This window comes from Hyperoodon ampullatus (assembly GCF_949752795.1).
Source record: "Hyperoodon ampullatus genome assembly, chromosome: 15".
NCBI classification, from domain to species: Eukaryota; Metazoa; Chordata; class Mammalia; order Artiodactyla; family Ziphiidae; genus Hyperoodon; species Hyperoodon ampullatus.
Window position 1 is genome coordinate 15904341 of NC_136928.1, and position 19570 is coordinate 15923910.

Here is a 19570-nt window from a genome sequence, read left to right on the forward strand (position 1 = left end):
TCCCCAGTTTTAAATATCATTGTCTTGAGTATCAGGTGATACTACAATTTTTATCTAAGTCATCAAATATGATTTCTAAATCTCAAGAGGAAAGGATAATCTATTGTATTTCCCATATTTTTGCTCTCTTTTGTTCTTTCTTCCTTCCTGATTCTCCAAAATTCCTTCTTTTATCATTTCCTGTCTGTTTGAGGAACTTCCTGTGTTCAGTCTTTAAAGGTAGGTCTGCTAGCCACAATTCTTTTTTATTTTTTCTTTGTCTAGGAATGTTTTTATTTTCTCTTCGTTCCTGAAGGACATTTTTGCCATATTCAGAATTTGCAGTTGATTGTTCTTTCCTGTCTGTAGTTGAAAAACATAGTGCCTCTTCCTCGGGCCTCCTACTTTTTAAATGTGAAATTTGCTGTTGTTCAAACTGGTGCTTCCCTCTAGGTACTGGGTCCTTCCTCTCTGGCTTGCTTTAAAATTTTTTTCTTTGTCTCGAATTTTCAGTGTTTAACTATAACGCATCTTGGCATGGATTTCCTTGGGTTTACTCTGTTTGGGGTTTGCACAGCTTCTTGATTTGTATGTTGTATCTTTCACCAAATTGGGGAAGTTTTCGTCTATTACTTCTTCAAATGGTCTCTCAGTCCCACTTTTTTCCTCCCTGTCTTGGGACTCTGATAATATGAATGTTGGGTATTTTGCTATTATTCTACAGGTCCCTGAGGCTCTGTTTATCTTTTCTTATTGTATTTTCTCTCTGTTGTTAAAATTGGCTGAATTCTATTTTTATGTCCCCAGAGTTCTCTGATACTGCCCTCTGCCATTTTCACTCTACTATGGAGCTCATCCAACAAATTTTTTTAATTTCTCTTATTTTATTTTTCAGTTCTACAATTTCCACTTGGAAACGTTTATAACTTCAGTTTCTTAGCTGAGATTTTCTATTTGTTTATTTGTTTCAAGAGAACTTGTAATTAATTGCTGAAACATGTTTCTGACATGCTTTGAGATCCTTGTCAGGTAATTCCAGCTTCTGACTCATCATGGTATTGGCATCATTTGACTGTTTTTTCTCTATCAAGGTGTAATTTTCTTTATTCCTGATATGATGAATGATTTTTTTACAGTATCCTGAATGTTTTGTCTGTCATGTTAGGGACCCTGGATGCTGTGTAAATCTTTTATTTTAGGAAGCAGTTGTCCTGTTTAAAATTAGCCCATAGGTCATGACCTGCTCTTGTGGGTTGTGGTTCCGGTGGTGATTTCATTTTCACAGCCTTTGTGGTGCTATTTTGGTGCTTGGTTTCCTGGTGTCACTGGGGCTCCTACTGGTGCTGCCTGAGGGAACAGAGGAGTATCCCAGGCCAGGATGCTAGATGCCTCTCAGTGGAGGAAGGTTGTGGTGGCTTCCCCTGCCACACACACAGTCTCTTGTGTGTCCACATGTCTCTGGGCACGAGAAGAGAGCCTCAACCCTATAGGGACCAAGAGGCATTGGCTGAAGCTTGGTCCCTCTTGCATGATCTGTCCATTTGCCCTGGTGTCTCTGTCTTAAGCCCATGGGGACAAAGAGGATTCCCATACTGGGCCACTTGTGCAGCAGCATCCCTTCTGCCCGTCTTGCCCGTCCATTCCAGTAAACGTGACTTTTGCTAGAAATGCTACTTGCCACTCATCCTGAACATTTTAATGGCCTTTTGTCATTTGTACCATGTCCCTTAGATTTGGGATTGTTGCTGTTGGTAGGCATCCCTGTGCTGAGTTTTTATTCTGTTTCAGTTTATAATTTAGAAGAGTGATGAAATGTGGTGAGTGACTGTACAGAGCTGGGGGAGGAGTTAAATGCTTGAATCCACTGCCAGATCAATATACTTTTACTCATTATTTGCAAAATTTGGGAATAGTATAACTGTTATGTTTGGGGACTTCGGGAGCTAAATTTCATTTTCATTTGGACACACCTCTTGTTTTTGCCCAGCGATTTTGATCAAGGTGGCCTGCCGGTGTAGTCAGGGGCAGGAGTTCAACTCTCCTATGTGGATCATTCATCTCTTTTGCTCACAGACATAGCTCCTGAGAAAATTTATCCTTCTTAATTCATAGCACACTCCTAACTCCATGCATGGAGACTACTGGTGTTATCTTCCTGTGCAAAAGATAGACAATGCAGGGCTTCCCTGGTGGCGCAATGGTTGAGAGCCTGCCTGCCGATGCAGGAGACACGGGTTTGTGCCACAGTCCGGGAGGATCCCACATGCCGCGGAGCGGCTGGGCCCGTGAGCCATGGCCGCTGAGCCTGCGCATCTGGAGCCTGTGCTCCGCAACGGGAGAGGCCACAGTAGTGAGAGGCCCGCGTACTGAAAAAAAAAAAAAAAAGATAGACAATGCAGATTATTAGCTAATTTTCACTCTAATTGTCTAATTTCTTATAAGAGAGGGTAAGTCCCTTCTTGTCGAAAATAGGACGCATTTCATTTATGAATACTACATAATGCCATGGTACTACAGAAGGCATCCAGGTCGTGAAGTACAGAACACATTTACAATTAGTGTGGTTTCTGTGACCACATGGGAAAAGTAATCAACATGTCTTGGTACAAACTTATTATACTCTAAAGCACACAGATTCAATGTCAGAATTTGATAAGTGTCTACTTGCTAGTTGAAAGGACCCAACAGAGGGTAGAAAATAATATAAATAAAGGCTTAGACAGCAACTGTGGTCAGCAGAGTTTATAAAATGAACTACAGAGATGTCCTGCTCTAAACCCTGCAAGCTGTGAATGTGATGGGGCATCACTCCCATGATTCTGGGAGTGATAAGAGTGTTATGTGACCTCGGCCAGGTTCTCTAGGAGAGCCCAGTGTACTCATGTGAGCCCCTGAAAGCAGGGTCTTTTACCAGCTGGTGGCAGAAGAGGAAGTCAGAGAGATTTGGGGCATGGGGGCACCGGTGTGCCATTGTTGGCTTGAAGATAGAGGGGGCCCATAAGTAGGAATGGGGGTGCTTAAGGAGCTGAGACAGGACCCCAGGTGATAGCCAGCAAGGAAATGGGACCTCAGTCCTGCAACTGCAAGGAAATAAATTCTGCCAACAACCTGAATGAGCTCGGAAACAGATTTCTCTCCAAGAGGGGCAGAGTTTGAACTCAGATCAGTGGAACAAGCCATTACCGCAGCATTTACTTGGTGGCAGTACTGTCCCCCTGAGGGTTGGGAGACTGAACCTGCTTTCTTTTTAAAGGATCCAAGAATGTAGTTGCATCTCATGAAATACCTCCTTCCAACCCACATTCCTTTAACCCTTCTCCTTGTGGTACCCACAGAACCAACCAAAACCAGCCTACTCAGGAGCCAGCTGTCCACCCTCAGGAGCTCAGCTTGCAGTGAGAGGAAGGACGGCCTTTCCAATTCCAGCAGCTGGAATACTCCAAGCGACAGAGGCAAGCCAGCAAGGGTCTCTGTGTCAGAAAGCCCAGGGTGGTCTCCTCTCCCCAGTGTGTCTGCTCCTGAAAGAGCTGGCTAGAGGTACTTTGGAGGGAAACAAATCATTTTTAGGTCAGTCCAGAGAGCTTCCTCTTCAAAGGACTCCCTTGTAAATCAGGTCATCTTGCTTTACTGAACTGGATTTTCTTAGGGTCAGACTTGCATATATGGTGCCTGGGTGTTTAATATACCCGTGGCTCGTATAACTGCGGCACTAGTGGTGATGCTTGCTGTCACTCCGTGGTTTGAATGTGAAAACCTAATACTTCATAGTTGGTTTATTTTCTTCCCCTCATTCACAGGTGGCGCCATCCAACAAGCCCCTCTCTGATCCATATTGTCAGCCTTTTGGGGGCTAAATGTGAGGAAAACGAGACTTTTCCACTCAATTGTTATGACTACTGATAATATCATTATTCTTAAAATAGTAAATTTTAAGAGTAAATTTCCTAAAAGTTTAATTCCTGTAGCACTTTTCCCTATCTTTCAAAGAGGTGATAAATAATAAACCCCCAGCTAAACACCCACATCCACACAAGCCCCTAAGTAGTAGGAAGCACCTGAGGGACAAATTTACACCTGTTGTCACTGAGCCATAGCTTAATCAAACCTTGTGTTCTTTTTTTTTTTTTTTTTTTTTTTGCGGTAGGCGGGCCTCTCACTGCTGTGGCCTCTCCCGTTGCGGAACACAGGCTCCGGACGCGCAGGCTCAGCGGTCATGGCTCACAGGCCCAGCCGCTCCGCGGCATGTGGGATTTTCCTGGACCGGGGCACGAACCCGTATCCCCTGCATCGGCAGGCGGACTCTCAACCACTGCGCCACCAGGGAAGCCCCTTTGTGTTCTTCAGTGCTGATCCATGTTGTGCCTTTTCCTCTGTTTCAGTTAACCTGCCCTATTTCCTAAATCTGCTATGTGCACAGTCCTTTAAGGGGCTTATCCCATGATGATTGGGATATGATTTCTTAGGCATTTAACTAGCTCACTCCCAAACACCCCTTCCTTTTACATGCTGCTGATTCAACTAGCTCATGTCCCTTTTCATTTATGAATGCAAGCTTCTATAAGGATATGCATTAAAAACTCCAAATAATAATTTGAAAATATGAACTTATAATGAAACAGGGCCTAGTAGGGATTTTGGGTTTCTGCACAGAGCTGAGGAATTACAGAATAAGCTATCGAAACCTGAAATGTTGAACGAGGCTCTCCTGTGTAATTTGGGGGAAGTCTAATGAGGGCCACATTGAAAAATTATTGGTTCATGGTATTCTTACTTGACATTTTAAAAATATGCTTTCTGGAGAATGAGTTTGTCTCATCCTTTTATGGAGAGAGATCTCAATGGGTATGGGGTGAGATAGATTACCAAAGCAATGAGAGTACCCTATTTACTCTTGCACTGGTCTTTAGTGTCCATTGCAAATGAATCTTGCCTAGAACCCCCTCTGACAGATCAGTTCTGGGAAAAATAGTCCATTTATTAGCCCTCAGTCACAGCTGAACTCAGAGATAAGTGTGATCCTTTTGCATTTTGATATAAACCCCATATAGGAGGAAATTATACAGCTGCCATTTCCCTTTCCACAGAAATGGGCATCCTGCTGACAAATGAGTTTCCAGATGACAAGTCATTAGAAAGATTGACTCGTGAAGGAAGCCAAGTTTATCACCAAGAGTGAGTAATTTTACTGGGACAGTTTTGTTGTGTTTTTGTTTGATATAAGTTTTGAAACGTCACAGTCTCGTGTTCTTAGTTCTGCAGGAATGTCTTCAGAAAACTGGCTCAAGATCCATGGCTTGGTGGCCAAGAAGCTCACCATGATGGATGCTTTGTCCATGACCGCCATCCCTCACAACCCCACCTACGTCCCCATTCTGGACAAGCATGTCGTTTCCAAGGTCTTTGATGAGGTAAAACTGATTTTCTATATGTCCCTGCTTGATGTAGTTTCATTTCCTGCCTAAATAAAGAGTCGTCCACTTGACATCTTGTACAGTTGTAACAGAAATGTATTTCAGCCACTGGGAAAAAATTATTTGCAAAGGCAGTAAAAAGGAGAGAGAGAAGCTCTTAAGCATTTTTGCTTCTAAACTGAGAAGAACAATTTCTTCTTTGTTGGGTTGGCAGTTCATGGCTCGTTGCTGATGGGTGGCATTGTGGAGCTGCAGAAATGTCTGAAAAGCCTCTAGGTCAGAGTCATGAGTCACGAGTGAATATCAGTCTGTATCAAAGGACAGGGAGAGCTTGTGAGAGATTTTGTCCATCCTTTGCTTACCTTCTCTTCCTAAATACAGTGACATCTTTTCCATCATAAAAGTCTCCAAAGGAAAAAGTCAGAAAGAGGGAGGGAGAGAGACACAGAGACAGAGATACAGAAAAAGAGAGAGATTGAGAGAGAGGATAGGGAGTGAGCCAGAGCACAAGAGCCATGAGAAAGTGAGAGTCGTCATGTCCTGGAAGGAGAAAAAGAGCTTCTGGTAGGAGGGCGCAAGTTGGGGTTAACTGTGGAGGAAAGCCAAGCACTGTAAAGTTTGCCTTGAATTGGGCAACTGGAAAGTCCTTGCCCTATGCAAGAACGGATCCAGTGGAGCAGCCAGATTGCACAGAGATGAGGAACACAAGAGAAACAAGAATAGGAAGATTGAACCCTGGTGCTTCCCGGCAAATATAGCAGCAACTAATGATTTAAATAGGAATGTATCAAGCTTTACAGTCACTAAATTGAAATAATATCCTTAAAAGACCTTATCTCATGCTGAAATTTTACAGAGAGTATGTAGGAAATTTGGGATTTGCTTCCAAATAATCTGGATGGTGGGAGTAGTTGGGGGAAGGGAGGAGTAGATAAAGCAAGATTGGCCATGAGCTGATCATTGTTAAATTTGGATAATAAGAATATTGAGTCGGGGGAGGGTCATTCTACTATTCTCTCTGCTTTTTTACGTATTTGGAAGTTTCCATAGTAAAAAGTTGAGAAAAAGCAAAGGCAGGAAAATTTAAAAAAACAAAAAGGCTTTATCTTACTGGTCTTGCAATAGCTGAAATTTGATGTATTTGGAAGAAGCAGATGAATTGGTGGACTTTTTCTGTTAGTCACATTTAAGAGATTATACCCATGGAGTTTGATATGCATCCTGATTCGACATGACCAGCAGTTCTTGCTCTGGTGGTTGGGTATATGACCCCTTAGGCTGGGTTCCTGATGACTTTGCCTCAAGGTGAACGGTCCTATCCCTGGCTGTGACTTTGTGACTGGAAGATTCTACTTCTACCTTCAGTGAACTCTAACCTGATAAATCAGATACCAACTTATCATTTGAATTCAACTTCTTCCAAAAGCAAGAGAGAGAAACTGAATGCTGATTTATTCCTTCTAGGAAGTTTGGTGACAGCTTCTCATATTCTGTGCACTTATTTTATTAATATTCTTGAATTTTGTTTGAAAGAAAATATATTTGGTGAACTATCCCTGGAAATAGAATTTTCTGGTACTTATATGTCTCCTTCTAAGCCTCCCAACAACCTGAGATACATTGAAAAGTAAATACTCAAAAAAACAAATATGAGAAGGTAGGAAAGCAAGCACATAAAATCAAAGGAAAGATTTATAAATTGAATACATAAAAATGTTATTTTGCATTAAAAACATATAAATAAAATGAAGGCAAATCTCAGAAAAATATTTTTAACATATACAACAAAGAGTTACAGGAGTAATATGTTAAATATGTGTTTGCATGTGTGTATCCATGTAAGTTAGCACGTGCATGTGGTGTGTGTGTGTGTATAAAACAGGGTTCAGTATACACACAAACATGCACATGCACCCATACCATAAAGGAATAAGAAAGTGATAAATATCCCAGTGGAAAATCTAGGGGAAAAAGTTTAAAAATTGGGGCTTCCCTGGTGGCGCAGTGGTTGAGAGTCTGCCCGCTAATGCAGGGGACATGGGTTCGAGCCCTGGTCTGGGAGGATCCCACATGCCATGGAGCAGCTGGGCCGGTGAGCCACAACTACTGAGCCTGCGCGTCTGGAGCTGCAACAAGAGAGGCCTCGACAGTGAGAGGCCCATGCACCACAATGAAGAGTGAACCCCGCTTGCCACAACTAGAGAAAGCCCTCGCACAGAAATGAAGACCCAACACAGCCAAAGATAAATAAATAAATAAATAAACAAACAAATAAATAAAAGCATTTGAAGCCCTTTAAAAAAAAGTTTAAAAATAAAAAATCAAAAAACACATAGAAAAATATTTCTTGCTGGTAACCAAATAAATGCATTTTTGAAAAAATGCAAATTAAAAAAAATTAGACAACTTCCCCCCATCATCAAATTTATAAGGTGAAAAAATACTAATAAACAGTGGTGGTGAAAATAGAATGGAATTAGAACTTTTACATCCTGCTGGGGGGAGTATAAGTCGGTATAACCTTGGCAATATGTTCAGAGGTGTTAAGGGCTTACAACTTTTCCTCCAGCAAATTCATATGTAGATATTCCATAATCTACAGAAGGAAATAATCAGAAATACTGAAGAATATATTCAGAGAATAATTATTGCTGCCTTATATCTAACAATGAGAAAATTGAAAACAAGCTAAATATCCAATAAATACACCCATATGATTGAATGTCCTACGTTCATTAAATATCATGTTTCTGAAGAATAAGTAATGACATGGGGAAAAGCTCTCAATACAATGCTAAATGAAAAAATCAGGGTACAAAACCGCATGGATAGTACATTAATTTGGTTACATGTGTGTATGATGTAGACATAGCACTCTTTCTCTCTCCCTTTTCTCTTTTACCAAAATGTTACTAGTGTTTATCTGAGGGGTAAGATTATTGGAGATCTGGGGGTTTGTTTATATAATTTTTAGTTTTTGTTGTAGTTCTTTCAACTCTGAACATACATTAATGATATGCTGAGAAAAAATAAGTTAAGAAAAACAGACCTAAAACAAGAGATAAAATAGTTTAAATGCAAAGGACACTTGATTTTTAATTAATTTATTGGTTTGTTTTTATTTGATGAGTAATATATGAGTACATTCTTATATAGAATGACCATTTAGAAGTCTTTAGAGGAAAATGTCAAAGCTTCTCTCTCCACCAACCTCATTTATGAAGGAAACACTCTGAATAGTTTGGTGAATATCCTGCTAATCCTTTTCAACACACACACACACATATATATGAATACATTATATATATTTTTACACATACACATAACAATTTTAATATACAAAACAATTTTAATAAGGTAATTCCTTATTAAATTTGCTATTTTATCTTTTAAAAACATATGTCTTAGAGACTTTTCTCTGTGTGTAGATATGGGTCTATCTCATTTTTGTTAGTTGCAAATTTCTTCCCCATTGTTAATGGACATTTACATTGCGTCCTTCCTCCCCCTATTACAAACAATCCTGTAATGGATTTCCTTGCACAGAGACTTCTGGGCACATCTACAAGTCTGTCTTTGTGATAGATGGGTTGCTGGACCCAAAGGATGTGTACATTTAAATATTTGACAGATTAAACCAAATCACCCTCCAAATAGATTCTATATTTCCACTAGTTTATATTCAGAAAGACAGCCATTTTCCTAAGAGGAACTGTATATCATACTTGTTGATAAGCATTAGTTCTACAAGTGTAGAGATACTTTTAAAACCCTAAAAATAGTGTGCAGACCTGATATCTTATTCAACTTGTGTTCTCCTCATACTTAGAAGAAATAAACATAGTAACTCACTGCAGCAGTTTGAAATTTGCTCTCCAGGCTGTATGCAATGTATCTGGACTCTGGGGATAATAATATACCTACTCTGAGACTGTTATACTGTGTATATTATAGTGAATATATATAGTATAGGTATATATATATAGTATTTTAAAAAGTAATGCATATAATGGGCTACAAGCACTGAATAAACGTTGGCTTTTATTATAAAAATATTCAATAAATATTACATTGCCTACTGTATGCAGGCTCTGAGCTGGGCTAGACTACAGCCTACCCAATCACAACTTACAGACTCATGGAGGAACTAGCAATTAAAATAAGAAGTTCTAGTTAAATGTGATGAGTGGGAAGAGCAGAGTGAAGATGCCAGAGAGGCCCCTAACCACCTTGAGTTGGCAGAGAGGGCTTTGGACCTGGCCTGGAAAGTTCAGACCTGGGGGATCTGATCAGTCCAGGTTTGGACCTAGGGGAGGAGGAGTTACAAGGGTGATGAGGTGGAGGGGAGTGAGGAGTGACCTAGGGGGAAGTCTAAGGGTCAGAGGAAGTTTGTCATTCCACAGAAAGTTTAGTGCAGCTGGAGGAAGGTGTGAAAGCTGGTGAAGGTCGAGTTAAGGATTTTTTGAAGGTCATCCTGCGGGAAACGAAAGAGTTTTTAGCAGAGGACAGAGAAGATCAGGTTTGGTCTTTGGCTACTATGTGGAAAAGGGTTGTAGAGGTTCAAGGCTGGGACAAAGGGGGGCAGTCAGGGGGCAAGGTCTAGGTGGCTGTGACCCAGGTGACAACGCTGAGGATGGATCCAAGGCTCTATATAAAATCAAGTCGACAGGACTAAACCACATGGGGCTGAGAGAGAGAAAAATGTTGAGTGACTTCCAAGAAGGAAAAAATGGAAGAGTAGTGAGGGTCCTGTTTTTCTGGAGAACCTGTCTTCTAACTACAGAAGGCAAAGCCAAGGGAAGAGGATTTTTTCACGTGCATCCCACCATGGGCACCTGTGCTCGTGCCTTCTGTGGCTTTGTAAATTCTCATCACAAGCCTGTGGGTACGTAGCACACGACATGCTCTCCCCCCTCCATTATTGCTCATAAGAGCAAGAATCATGATGATTAAGGAAATATACTGCAATAAATTCCAATTTCACCCTCAAAGCACACTTACATCTTTTGTTTAATATTTCCTCTGATGGAAAGAATGGGAAAACAATGATCGAAAAATATAATCCCACTGAGTGAGATATATAGATTTCTGAGGTTTGGACTTAACAGTTTTTTGAAAAAGTAGACTGGAGCTGAAAAGGAAACATGAATCTTAACCCACTTCACTGAGAATTGTAATTGCCTTTTACTCCTGTGTTCTGTGTGCAGCCACATCTGTCTGGGTAGAATCGTAAAGCAGCATTTGGCTTTATCCCCAGCTACTTGTTTCATTCATGACTTATGTATCTCCTGTTTCTTCTTCTGGAACACAATGCTATTTTGGTTTTCATGTTTCTTGGACCAGCATCAAATCTGTCACCTCGGAAATGAAGTGTTGAGCAGGGAGGTTGCCCTAGCAACTCTTCATTACAAGATGCTAACTGGCACTTTCAGTTTTCAGTGGACCAGATAAGTTTAATCTTAGCTTTTTCAAAAAGATTAATTCATCACCAAGTCATATACAGAGTAAAACTGTTTTAGTTATTTGATGAATCTGGAATTTAAAGCTCTTTATTGCCAGTGGCTTTGAAAAAAAAGAAACAATTTGGGAACATTAGTTTGCATCGTTGAAAAGTCCACTACGTCACCACCACCACCATCATCATCATCATGTCTTACCAGCACTGCATCAAGGCTTCCTGCTTTGTCCTAATCTGGGCAAGTAGTGGGGTTGCTGGGTCATATGGTAATTCTATTTTTAGTTTTTTAAGTAACCTCCATACTGTTCTCCATAGTGGCTGTATCAATTTACATTCCCACCAACATTGCAAGAGGGTTCCCTTTTCTCCACACCCTCTCCAGCATTTGTTGTTTGTAGATTTTCTGATGATGCCCATTCTAACCAGTGTGAGGTGATACCTCATTGTAGTTTTGATTTGCATTTCTCTAATAATTAGTGGTGTTGAGCAGCTTTTCACATGCCTCTTGGCCATCTGTATGTCTTCTTTGAGAAATGGCTATTTAGGTCTTCTACCCATTTTTGGATTGGGTTGTTTGCTTTTTTAATATTGAGCTGCATGAGCTGTTTATATATTTTGGAGATTAACCCTTTGTCCACTGATTTGTTTGCAAATATTTTCTCCCATTCTGAGGGTTGTCTTTTTGTCTTGTTTATGGTTTCCTTTGCTGTGCAAAAGCTTTGAAGTTTCATTAGGTCTGATTTGTTTATTTTTGTTTTTATTTCCATTACTCTAGGAGGAGGGTCAAAAAAGATCTTGCTGTGATTTATGTCAAAGAGTGTTCTTCCTATGTTTTCCTAGAAGAGTTTTAAAGTGTCTGGTCTTACATTTAGGTCTTTAATACATTTTGAGTTTATTTTTGTGTATGGTGTTAGAGAGTGTTCTAATTTCATTCTTTTCCATATAGCTGTCCAGTTTTCCCAGCACCACTTATTGAAGAGACTGTCTTTTCTTCATTGTGTATGCTTGCCTCCTTTGTCATAGATTAGTTGACCATAGCTGCGTGGGTTTATCTCTGGACTTTCTGTCCTGTTCCATGGATCTATATTTCTGTTTTTGTGCCAGTACCATATTGTTTTGATTACTATAGCTTTGTAGTATAGTCTGAAGTCAGGGAGTCTGATTCCTCCAGCTCCGTTTTCTTCTCTCAAGATTGCTTTGGCTATTCTGGGTCTTTTGTGTCTCCATCTAGTAAAAAATGCCATTGGTAATTTGACAGGGATTGCATTGAATCTGTAGATTGCTTTGGGTAGTATAGTCATTTTCACAATATTGATTCTTCCAATCCAAGAACATGGTATATCTCTCCATCTGTTTGTGTCATCTTTGATTTCTTTCATCAGTGTCTTATAGTTTTCTGAGTACAGGTCTTTTACCTCCCTAGGTAGGTTTATTCCTAGGTATTTTATTCTTTTTGTTGCAATGGTGACTGGGATTGTCTCCTTAATTTCTCTTTCTGGTCTTTCGTTGTTAGTGGATAGGAATGCAAGAGATTTCTGTGCATTAATTTTGTATCCTACAACTTCACCAAATTCATTGATTAGCTCTAGTAGTTTTCTCGTGGCATCTTTAAGATTATCTATGTACAGTATCATGTCATCTGCCAACAGTGACAGTTTTACTTCTTGTTTTCCAATTTGTATTACTTTTATTTCTTTTTCTTCTCTGATTGCCATGGCTAGGACTTCCAAAACTCTGTTGAATAATAATGGCGAGAGTGGACATCCTTGTCTTGTTCCTGATCTTAGTGGAAATGCTTTCAGTTTTTCACCATTGAGAATGATGTTTGCTGTGGGTTTGTCATATATGGCCTTTATTATGTTGAGGTAGGTTCCCTCTATGCCCACTTTCTGGAGAGTTTTTTTTATCATAAGTGGGTATTGAATTTTGTCAAAAGCTTTTTCTGCATCTATTGAGATGATCATATGGTTTTTATTCTTTAATTAGTTAATATGGTGTATCACATTGATTGATTTGTGTATGTTGAAGAATCCTTGTATCCCTGGGATAAATTCTACCTGATCATGGTGTATGATCTTTTTAATGTGTTGTTGGATTCTGTTTGTTAGTATTTTGTTGAGGATTTTTACATCTATATTCATCAGTTACATTGGTCTGTAATTTTCTTTTTTTGTAGTATCTTTGTCTGGTTTTGGTATCAGGGTGATGGTGGCCTCATAGAATGAATTTGGGAGTGTTCCTTCCTCTGCAGTTTTTTGGAAGAGTTTGAGAAGGATGGTTGTTAGTTCTTCTCTGAATGATAGAATTCACGTGTGATGCCATTTGGTCCAGGACTTCTGTTTGTTGGAAGATTTTCAATCACAGTTTCAATTTCATTACTTGTGATTGGTCTGTTCATATTTTCTATTTCTTCCTGGTTCAGTCTTGGATGTCATACCTTTCTAAGAATTTGTCCATTTCTTGCAGGTTGTCCATTTTATTGGCATAAAATTGGCTTGTACTAGTCTCTTATGATGCTTTGTATTTCTGTGTCGTCCGTTGTAACTTCTCCTTTTTCATTTCTATTTTTATTGATTTGAGTCCTCTCCCTCTTTTTCCTGATGAGTCTGGGTAAAGGTTTATCAATTTTGTTTATCTTCTCAAAGAACCAGCTTTTAGTTTTATTGATCTTTGCTATTGTTTTCTTTGTTTCTATTTCATTTATTTCTGTTCTGATCTTTATGATTTCTTTCCTTCTACTAACTTTGGGTTTTGTTTGTTCTTCTTTCCCTAGTTCCTTTAGGTGTAAGGTTAGATTGTTTATTTGAGATTTTTCCTGTTTCTTATTGTACTGCTATAAACTTCCCTCTTAGAACTGCTTTTGCTGCATCCCATAGGTTTTGGATCATCGTGTTTTCGTTGTCATTTGTCTCTAGGTATTTTTTTATTTCCTCTTTGATATCTTCAGTGATTTCTTGGTTATTTGGTAACATATTATTTAGCCTCCATGTGTTTGTGTTTTTTACATTTTTTCCCCTGTAATTTATTTCTAATCTCATAGCATTGTGGTCGGAAAAGATGCTTGATATGATTTCAATTTTCTTAAATTTACTGAGGCTTGATTTGTGACCCAAGATGTGATCTATCCTGGAGAATGTTCCGTGTGCACTTGAGAAGAAAGTTTAATCTGCTGTTTTCGGGTGAAATGTCCTATAAATATCAATTAAATATATCTGTTCTATTGTGTCATTTAAAGCTTGTGTTTCCTTATTAATTTTCTGTCTGGATGATCTGTTCATCTGTGTAAGTGAGGTGTTAAAGTCCCCCACTATTACTGTGTTACTGTCAATTTCCTCTTTTATAGCTGTTAGCAGTTGCCTTATGTATTGACGTGCTCCTATGTTGGGTCCATATATATTTATAAGTGTTATATCTTCTTCTTGGGTTGATCCCTTGATCATTATGTAGTGTCCTTCCTTGTTTCTTGTAACATTCTTTATTTTAAAGTCTATTTTATCTGATATAAGTATTGGTACTCCAGTTTTCTTTTGATTTCCATTTGCATGGAATATCTTTTTCCATCCCCTCACTTTCAGTCTGTATGTGTCCCTAGGTCTGAAGTGGGTCTCTTGTAGATTACATATATATGGGTCTTGCTTTTGTATCCATTCAGCGAGCCTGTGTCTTTTGGTTGGAGCATTTACTCCATTCACATTTAAGATGATTATCAATATGTATGTTCCTATTACCATTTTCTTAATTGTTTTGGGTGTGTTTTTGTAGGTCCTTTTCTTCTCTTATGTTTCCCACTTAGAGATGTTCCTTTAGCATTTTGTTGTAGAGCTGGTTTGGTGGTGCTGAGTTCTCTTAGCTTTTGCTTGTCTATAAAGCTTTTGATTTGTTTGTCAAATCTGAATGAGATCCTTGCCAGGTAGAGTAATCTTGGATGTACGTTCTTTGCTTTCATCACTTTAAATACATCATGCCACTCCCTTTTGGCTTGTAGAGTTCCTGCTGAGAAATCAGCTGTTAACCTTATGGGAATTCCCTTGTATGTTGTCGTTTTTCCCTTGTTGCTTTTTTTTTTTTTTTTTTTTTGTGGTATGCGGGCCTCTCACTGTTGTGGCCTCTCCCGTTGCGGAGCACAGGCCCCGGATGAGCAGGCTCAGCGGCCATGGCTCACGGGCCCAGCTGCTCCGCGGCATGTGGGATCTTCCTGGACCGGGGCATGAACCCATCCCCTGCATCGGCAGGCGGACTCTCAACCACTGCGCCCCCAGGGAAGCCCTCCCTTGTTGCTTTTAGTAATTTTCTTTGTCTTTAATTTTTGTCAATTTGATTATTCGGCATGTTTCTCCTTGGGTTTATCCTGCCTGGGACTCTCTGTGCTTCCTGGACTTGGGTGGCTATTTCCTTTTCCATGTTAGGGAAGTTTTTGACTATAAGCTCTTCAAATATTTCCTTGGTTCCTTTCTCTCTCTCCTCTCCTTCGGGACACCTATAGTGCAAATGTTGGTGCATTTAAAGTTGTCCCAGAGATCTCTTATGCTGTCTTCATTTCTTTTCATTCTTTTTTTCTGTATTCTCTTCCATGGCAATGTTTTCCACCATTCTGTCTTTCAGGTCACTTATCCGTTCTTCTGCTTCAGTTATTCTGCTATTGATTCCTTCTAGTGTATTTTTCATTTCAGTTATTGTATTGTTCATCTCTGTTTGTTTGTTCTTTAATTCTTCTAGGACTTTGTTAAACATTTCTTGCTTCTTCTTGATTTTTGCCTCCATTCTTTTTCCGAGATCCTGGATCATCTTCACCATCATTATTCTGAATTCTTTTTCTGGAAGGTTGCCTATCTCCACTTCATTTAGTTGTTTTTCTGGGGTTTTATCTTGTTACTTCATTTGGTACATAGTCCTCTGCCTTTTCATTTTGTCTCTCTTTCTGTGAAAGTGGTTTTCATTCCACAGGCTGCCGGACTGTAGTTCTTCTTGCTTCTGCTGTCTGCCTTGTGGTGGATGAGGATATCTAAGAGGTTTGTGCAATCTTCCTGATGGGAGGGACTGGTGGTGGGCAGAGCTAGGTTTTGCTCTGGTGGGCAGAGCTAGGTTTTGCTCTGGTGAGCAGAGCTTAGTAAAATTTAATCTGCTTGTCTGCTGATGGATGGGGCTGAGTTCCCTCCCTGTTGGTTGTTCAGCCTGAGGCAACTCAGCACTGGAGCCTACAGGCTCTTTGGAGGGGCTAATGGCAGACTCTGGGAGGGCTCACGCCAAGGAATACTTCCCAGAACTTCTGCTGCCAGTGTCCTTGTCCCCATGGTAAGCCACAGCTGTCCCCCACCTCTTCAAGAGTCCCTCCAACACTAGCAGGTAGGTCTGGTTCAGTCTCCCCTGGGGTCACTGCTCCTTCTCCCTGGGTCCTGATGTGTACACTACTTTGTGTGTGCCCTCCAAGAGTGGAGTCTCTGTTTCCCCCAGTGCTCAGTGCTGTCGAAGTCCTGCAGTCAAATCCCGCTAGCCTTCAAAGTCTGATTCTCTGGGAATTCCTACTCCTGCTGCCCATCCCCCAGGTTGGGAAGCCTGAAGTGCAGCTCAGAACCTTCACTCCAGTGGGAGGACTTCTGTGGTGTAAGTGTTCTCCAGTTTGTGAGTCACCCACCCAGCGGTTATGGGATTTGATTTTATTGTGATTGCACCCCTCCTACCATCTCATTGCAGCTTCTCCTTTGTCTTTGGATGTGGAATATCTTTTTTGGTGAGTTCCAGTGTCTTCCTGTCAATGATTGTTCAGCAGTTAGTTGTGCTTCTGGTGCTCTCGCAAGAGGGAGTGAGCACATGTCCTTCTACTCTGCCATCTTGAAGCTACAATCCTGTTATTGATAAAACTATTCTTAATAGAGTTGATAAAACTGTTCTCACCTATTGACAAAATTAGTGGTTAAGGTGTTTCTCTGGTCTAACACTGGGAAACATTCTAACAGAATCAGCCCAAACTAGGGCTGTCCATGAATTCCAGGAATTATGATCAGTATCTCTTTCACTCCCCCTCCCCCCGCCCTCCCCCTTCCTCCCTCTGCCTTCCATCCCTCACAGTTAAAATCTCACACAGGGTGTGATTAGCATCAATTCGGTAAGGCTTCTAGGTTTACCTCAAGAGAACTGAAGTAGGTAATACCTTGAGTCTGCCTTTTATTTTCAGATACTGTCCAGAGGGGTCTCCCATTAGTTGTTAATGCTTGATTTGCCTTATAAGAGGTAGCACGTATCTTTGACCAATAGAATGAAATGGAAGCAAGGGTATACCAGTTCCAAGCCCAGGCATTAAGGCTTCTTGACTATTTCTGCTTATTCATCTGTCCCTGGGAATGTGCCTGGTCAAGCCTGCTAGAGACACGTGGAACAGAGCCAAGCCCCCCAGTCATTCCAAGAAGTCATTCCTAGATCGGCCAGCAGCTAGTTGGTGGTTCCATTATTTTGTTTTGAAAACATAAACAGTTCTATATATGTATTCATATCTCTGTATTACTTTCCTAGGTTTGCTGTGACAAAGTGTACCACCAACTGGGTGGCTTAGAAATTGGTTTATTCTTTCACAATTCTGGATGCTGGAAGTCTGAAATCTAAGTGTTGGCAGGGCCATGCTTCCTCTGACTGCTCTAAGGAAGAGCCCTTCCTTGACTGTTCCTAGCTTCTGGTAGTGGAATCCTTGGCATCCCTTGGCTTGGAGCTGCATTACTCCAGTCTCTGCCTCTGTCATCCCATGGCCTGGCCTTCTCTGTCTCTGTGTCTACATTTCCCTCTTCTGATTAAAAAAAAAAGAGAAAAAAAGAGGTAACAAGTCAAACATGTTCAGGAGGTGTGACCAGGTGGTTTCATTCCCTCTCAAATAGTGTCAGTTTCCTCATTAATCACACTCTCCTCCCCACCTGCTTCTCTACAGAAGCTGGGAAGCCATGGTTCTGATCCCCCAAGTCCCTGTGAGAGTACCCCTTATGACCTCATAGTCACACTAAACTTGACATCATCAAGAGAATAGCCTATGGGACCTCCACGTGACTACCATGTTGTAAAAACTAAGACCACAGACTGAATGTGTGGAGTATGACTTTTTCTTTCCCCAAACCTGCATGCAGAAAGGAATGAGAGTGGGTGCACACGAGCCACATTTGAACTCCTCCCACACTGAAGTCCATGATGGCCACGCAAGGCATGAGATGCAAATCCACCAAAGAGGGAGGTAGAACATTAAACAATGGGTTTTCTTTACTCACCATCAGTCAGGCATCTAACGGATCCTACTGAAATGGTACAATGCTGCTAAATATTTTGTGGTGTTGATTTGCAGTTGAGCCATAAGCTGGCAATTTGCAGAGCTATTTATAGACTTCTAGAGGGGTCTTTTTCCCAGGGGAGATAAATATGTAAGGGTCTTCCATTTTGTTGAGACTGATTATTTTTCCTCTGAAAGTTTATGTGAAATTTTAAGAGACGGTGTTTTTTGTTTGTTTGGTTGGGTTTTTTTATTCCACTTCTGCAAATTTCATTAAGTTTTCAAAGTCCAGTCAACTCAACTTTTAACCCACTGTTTTGGCTTCTTCTCTTTGACAAAGATTGCTTAGAAGCCACATGATGAATTCTTGTGTCTGACAAGTAGCAAGGTTTGACTATTCAGCCAAACTAAATTTCTTGCTTTTCAGCCTTCTGAATCTTTGGCTATTTTGTTTGTTTCTTTTGGTCTTGATATTTTAATTGCAAAATTATGTAGTTTGCAATTTCAATATCTATTTTTTTACATGACTTTATTATTTAAAATACTGTTCTTTTTCTCATCCATTTGTTCGTAACGACACTCTGTTCTTACAGTTTTATATGACTGTTACATCTTTGAACAACCTAATCATACTTAATTTTAATCATAATTCATATAAAGTTATTGTTAGGTGGCTCGTAAAATTAATTTCTACTCACATGAATTGATGTTCTGATTGTTGATTTGCTCAGCTACTGTTTTTAGCATTTTTGTGTGTGTATTTAGGAATTTTAGTATGTTGGCACTTTTTTTTTTTTTTTTTTGCGGTACACGGGCCTCTCACTGTTGTGGCCTCTCCCGTTGTGGAGCACAGGCTCCAGACGCACAGGCTCAGCGGCCATGGCTCATGGGCCCAGCCGCTCCGCAGCATGTGGGATCTTCCCGGACCGGGGCACGAACCCGTGTCCCCTGCATTGGCAGGCGGACTCTCAACCACTGCACCACCAGGGAAGCCCCGTTGGCACATTTTGACAAGATTTTTAAAAATTTGTTTTTTTCTCTGTCTTCTGTTTTGAAGTTACCAAAATCCATCCCCTTGTATCCCAGTCATTGGTATTTAGAGCTCTTGTCCCATGATGATACTGGGATAGTGTAGATTGAGGGTGGCTTGGTTCAGTCTTGGTTGTTAGACTGCACTGGTGTCCTCTCTCACCAGGCAGGGCCTTCTTGCAGGGGTGAGAGAACCTCATACTAGTGCTGGCTTCAGGCACTGAGCCTGACTCAGAGTCCCACTTGCTTTCCGGGAGTTGAGCTCCCACCGCCCCTGCCATCTTTGCCTACGAGAGTCAACAAACACACAACTTCAGCCCTGCTGACTTATTCAACTTTTTGTCTCTAGAAATACATCAACCATGCATCTTTCTTTTTCCTTCTCTCCTTCTTCCTTTCCCTTCTCTCCTTCTTCCTTTCCTTCCTTTCTTTTTATGCATTTTTTCCTTA

The 19570-nt window shown here is 40.5% G+C and overlaps 1 protein-coding gene across 1 annotated transcript in view; it reads left to right on the plus strand.

Annotated features, from left to right (window-relative positions):
* The window catches only part of VWA3B (von Willebrand factor A domain containing 3B), a gene marked incomplete at both ends in the record, with an annotated part of 217727 nt that overhangs the window by 143361 nt on the left and 54796 nt on the right, over positions 1–19570 (plus strand). The window contains 3 exon segments of the mRNA XM_079721376.1: positions 3315–3431; positions 5064–5151; positions 5231–5387. Of these exon segments, the coding sequence (XP_079577502.1) occupies positions 3315–3431; positions 5064–5151; positions 5231–5387 (362 nt within the window).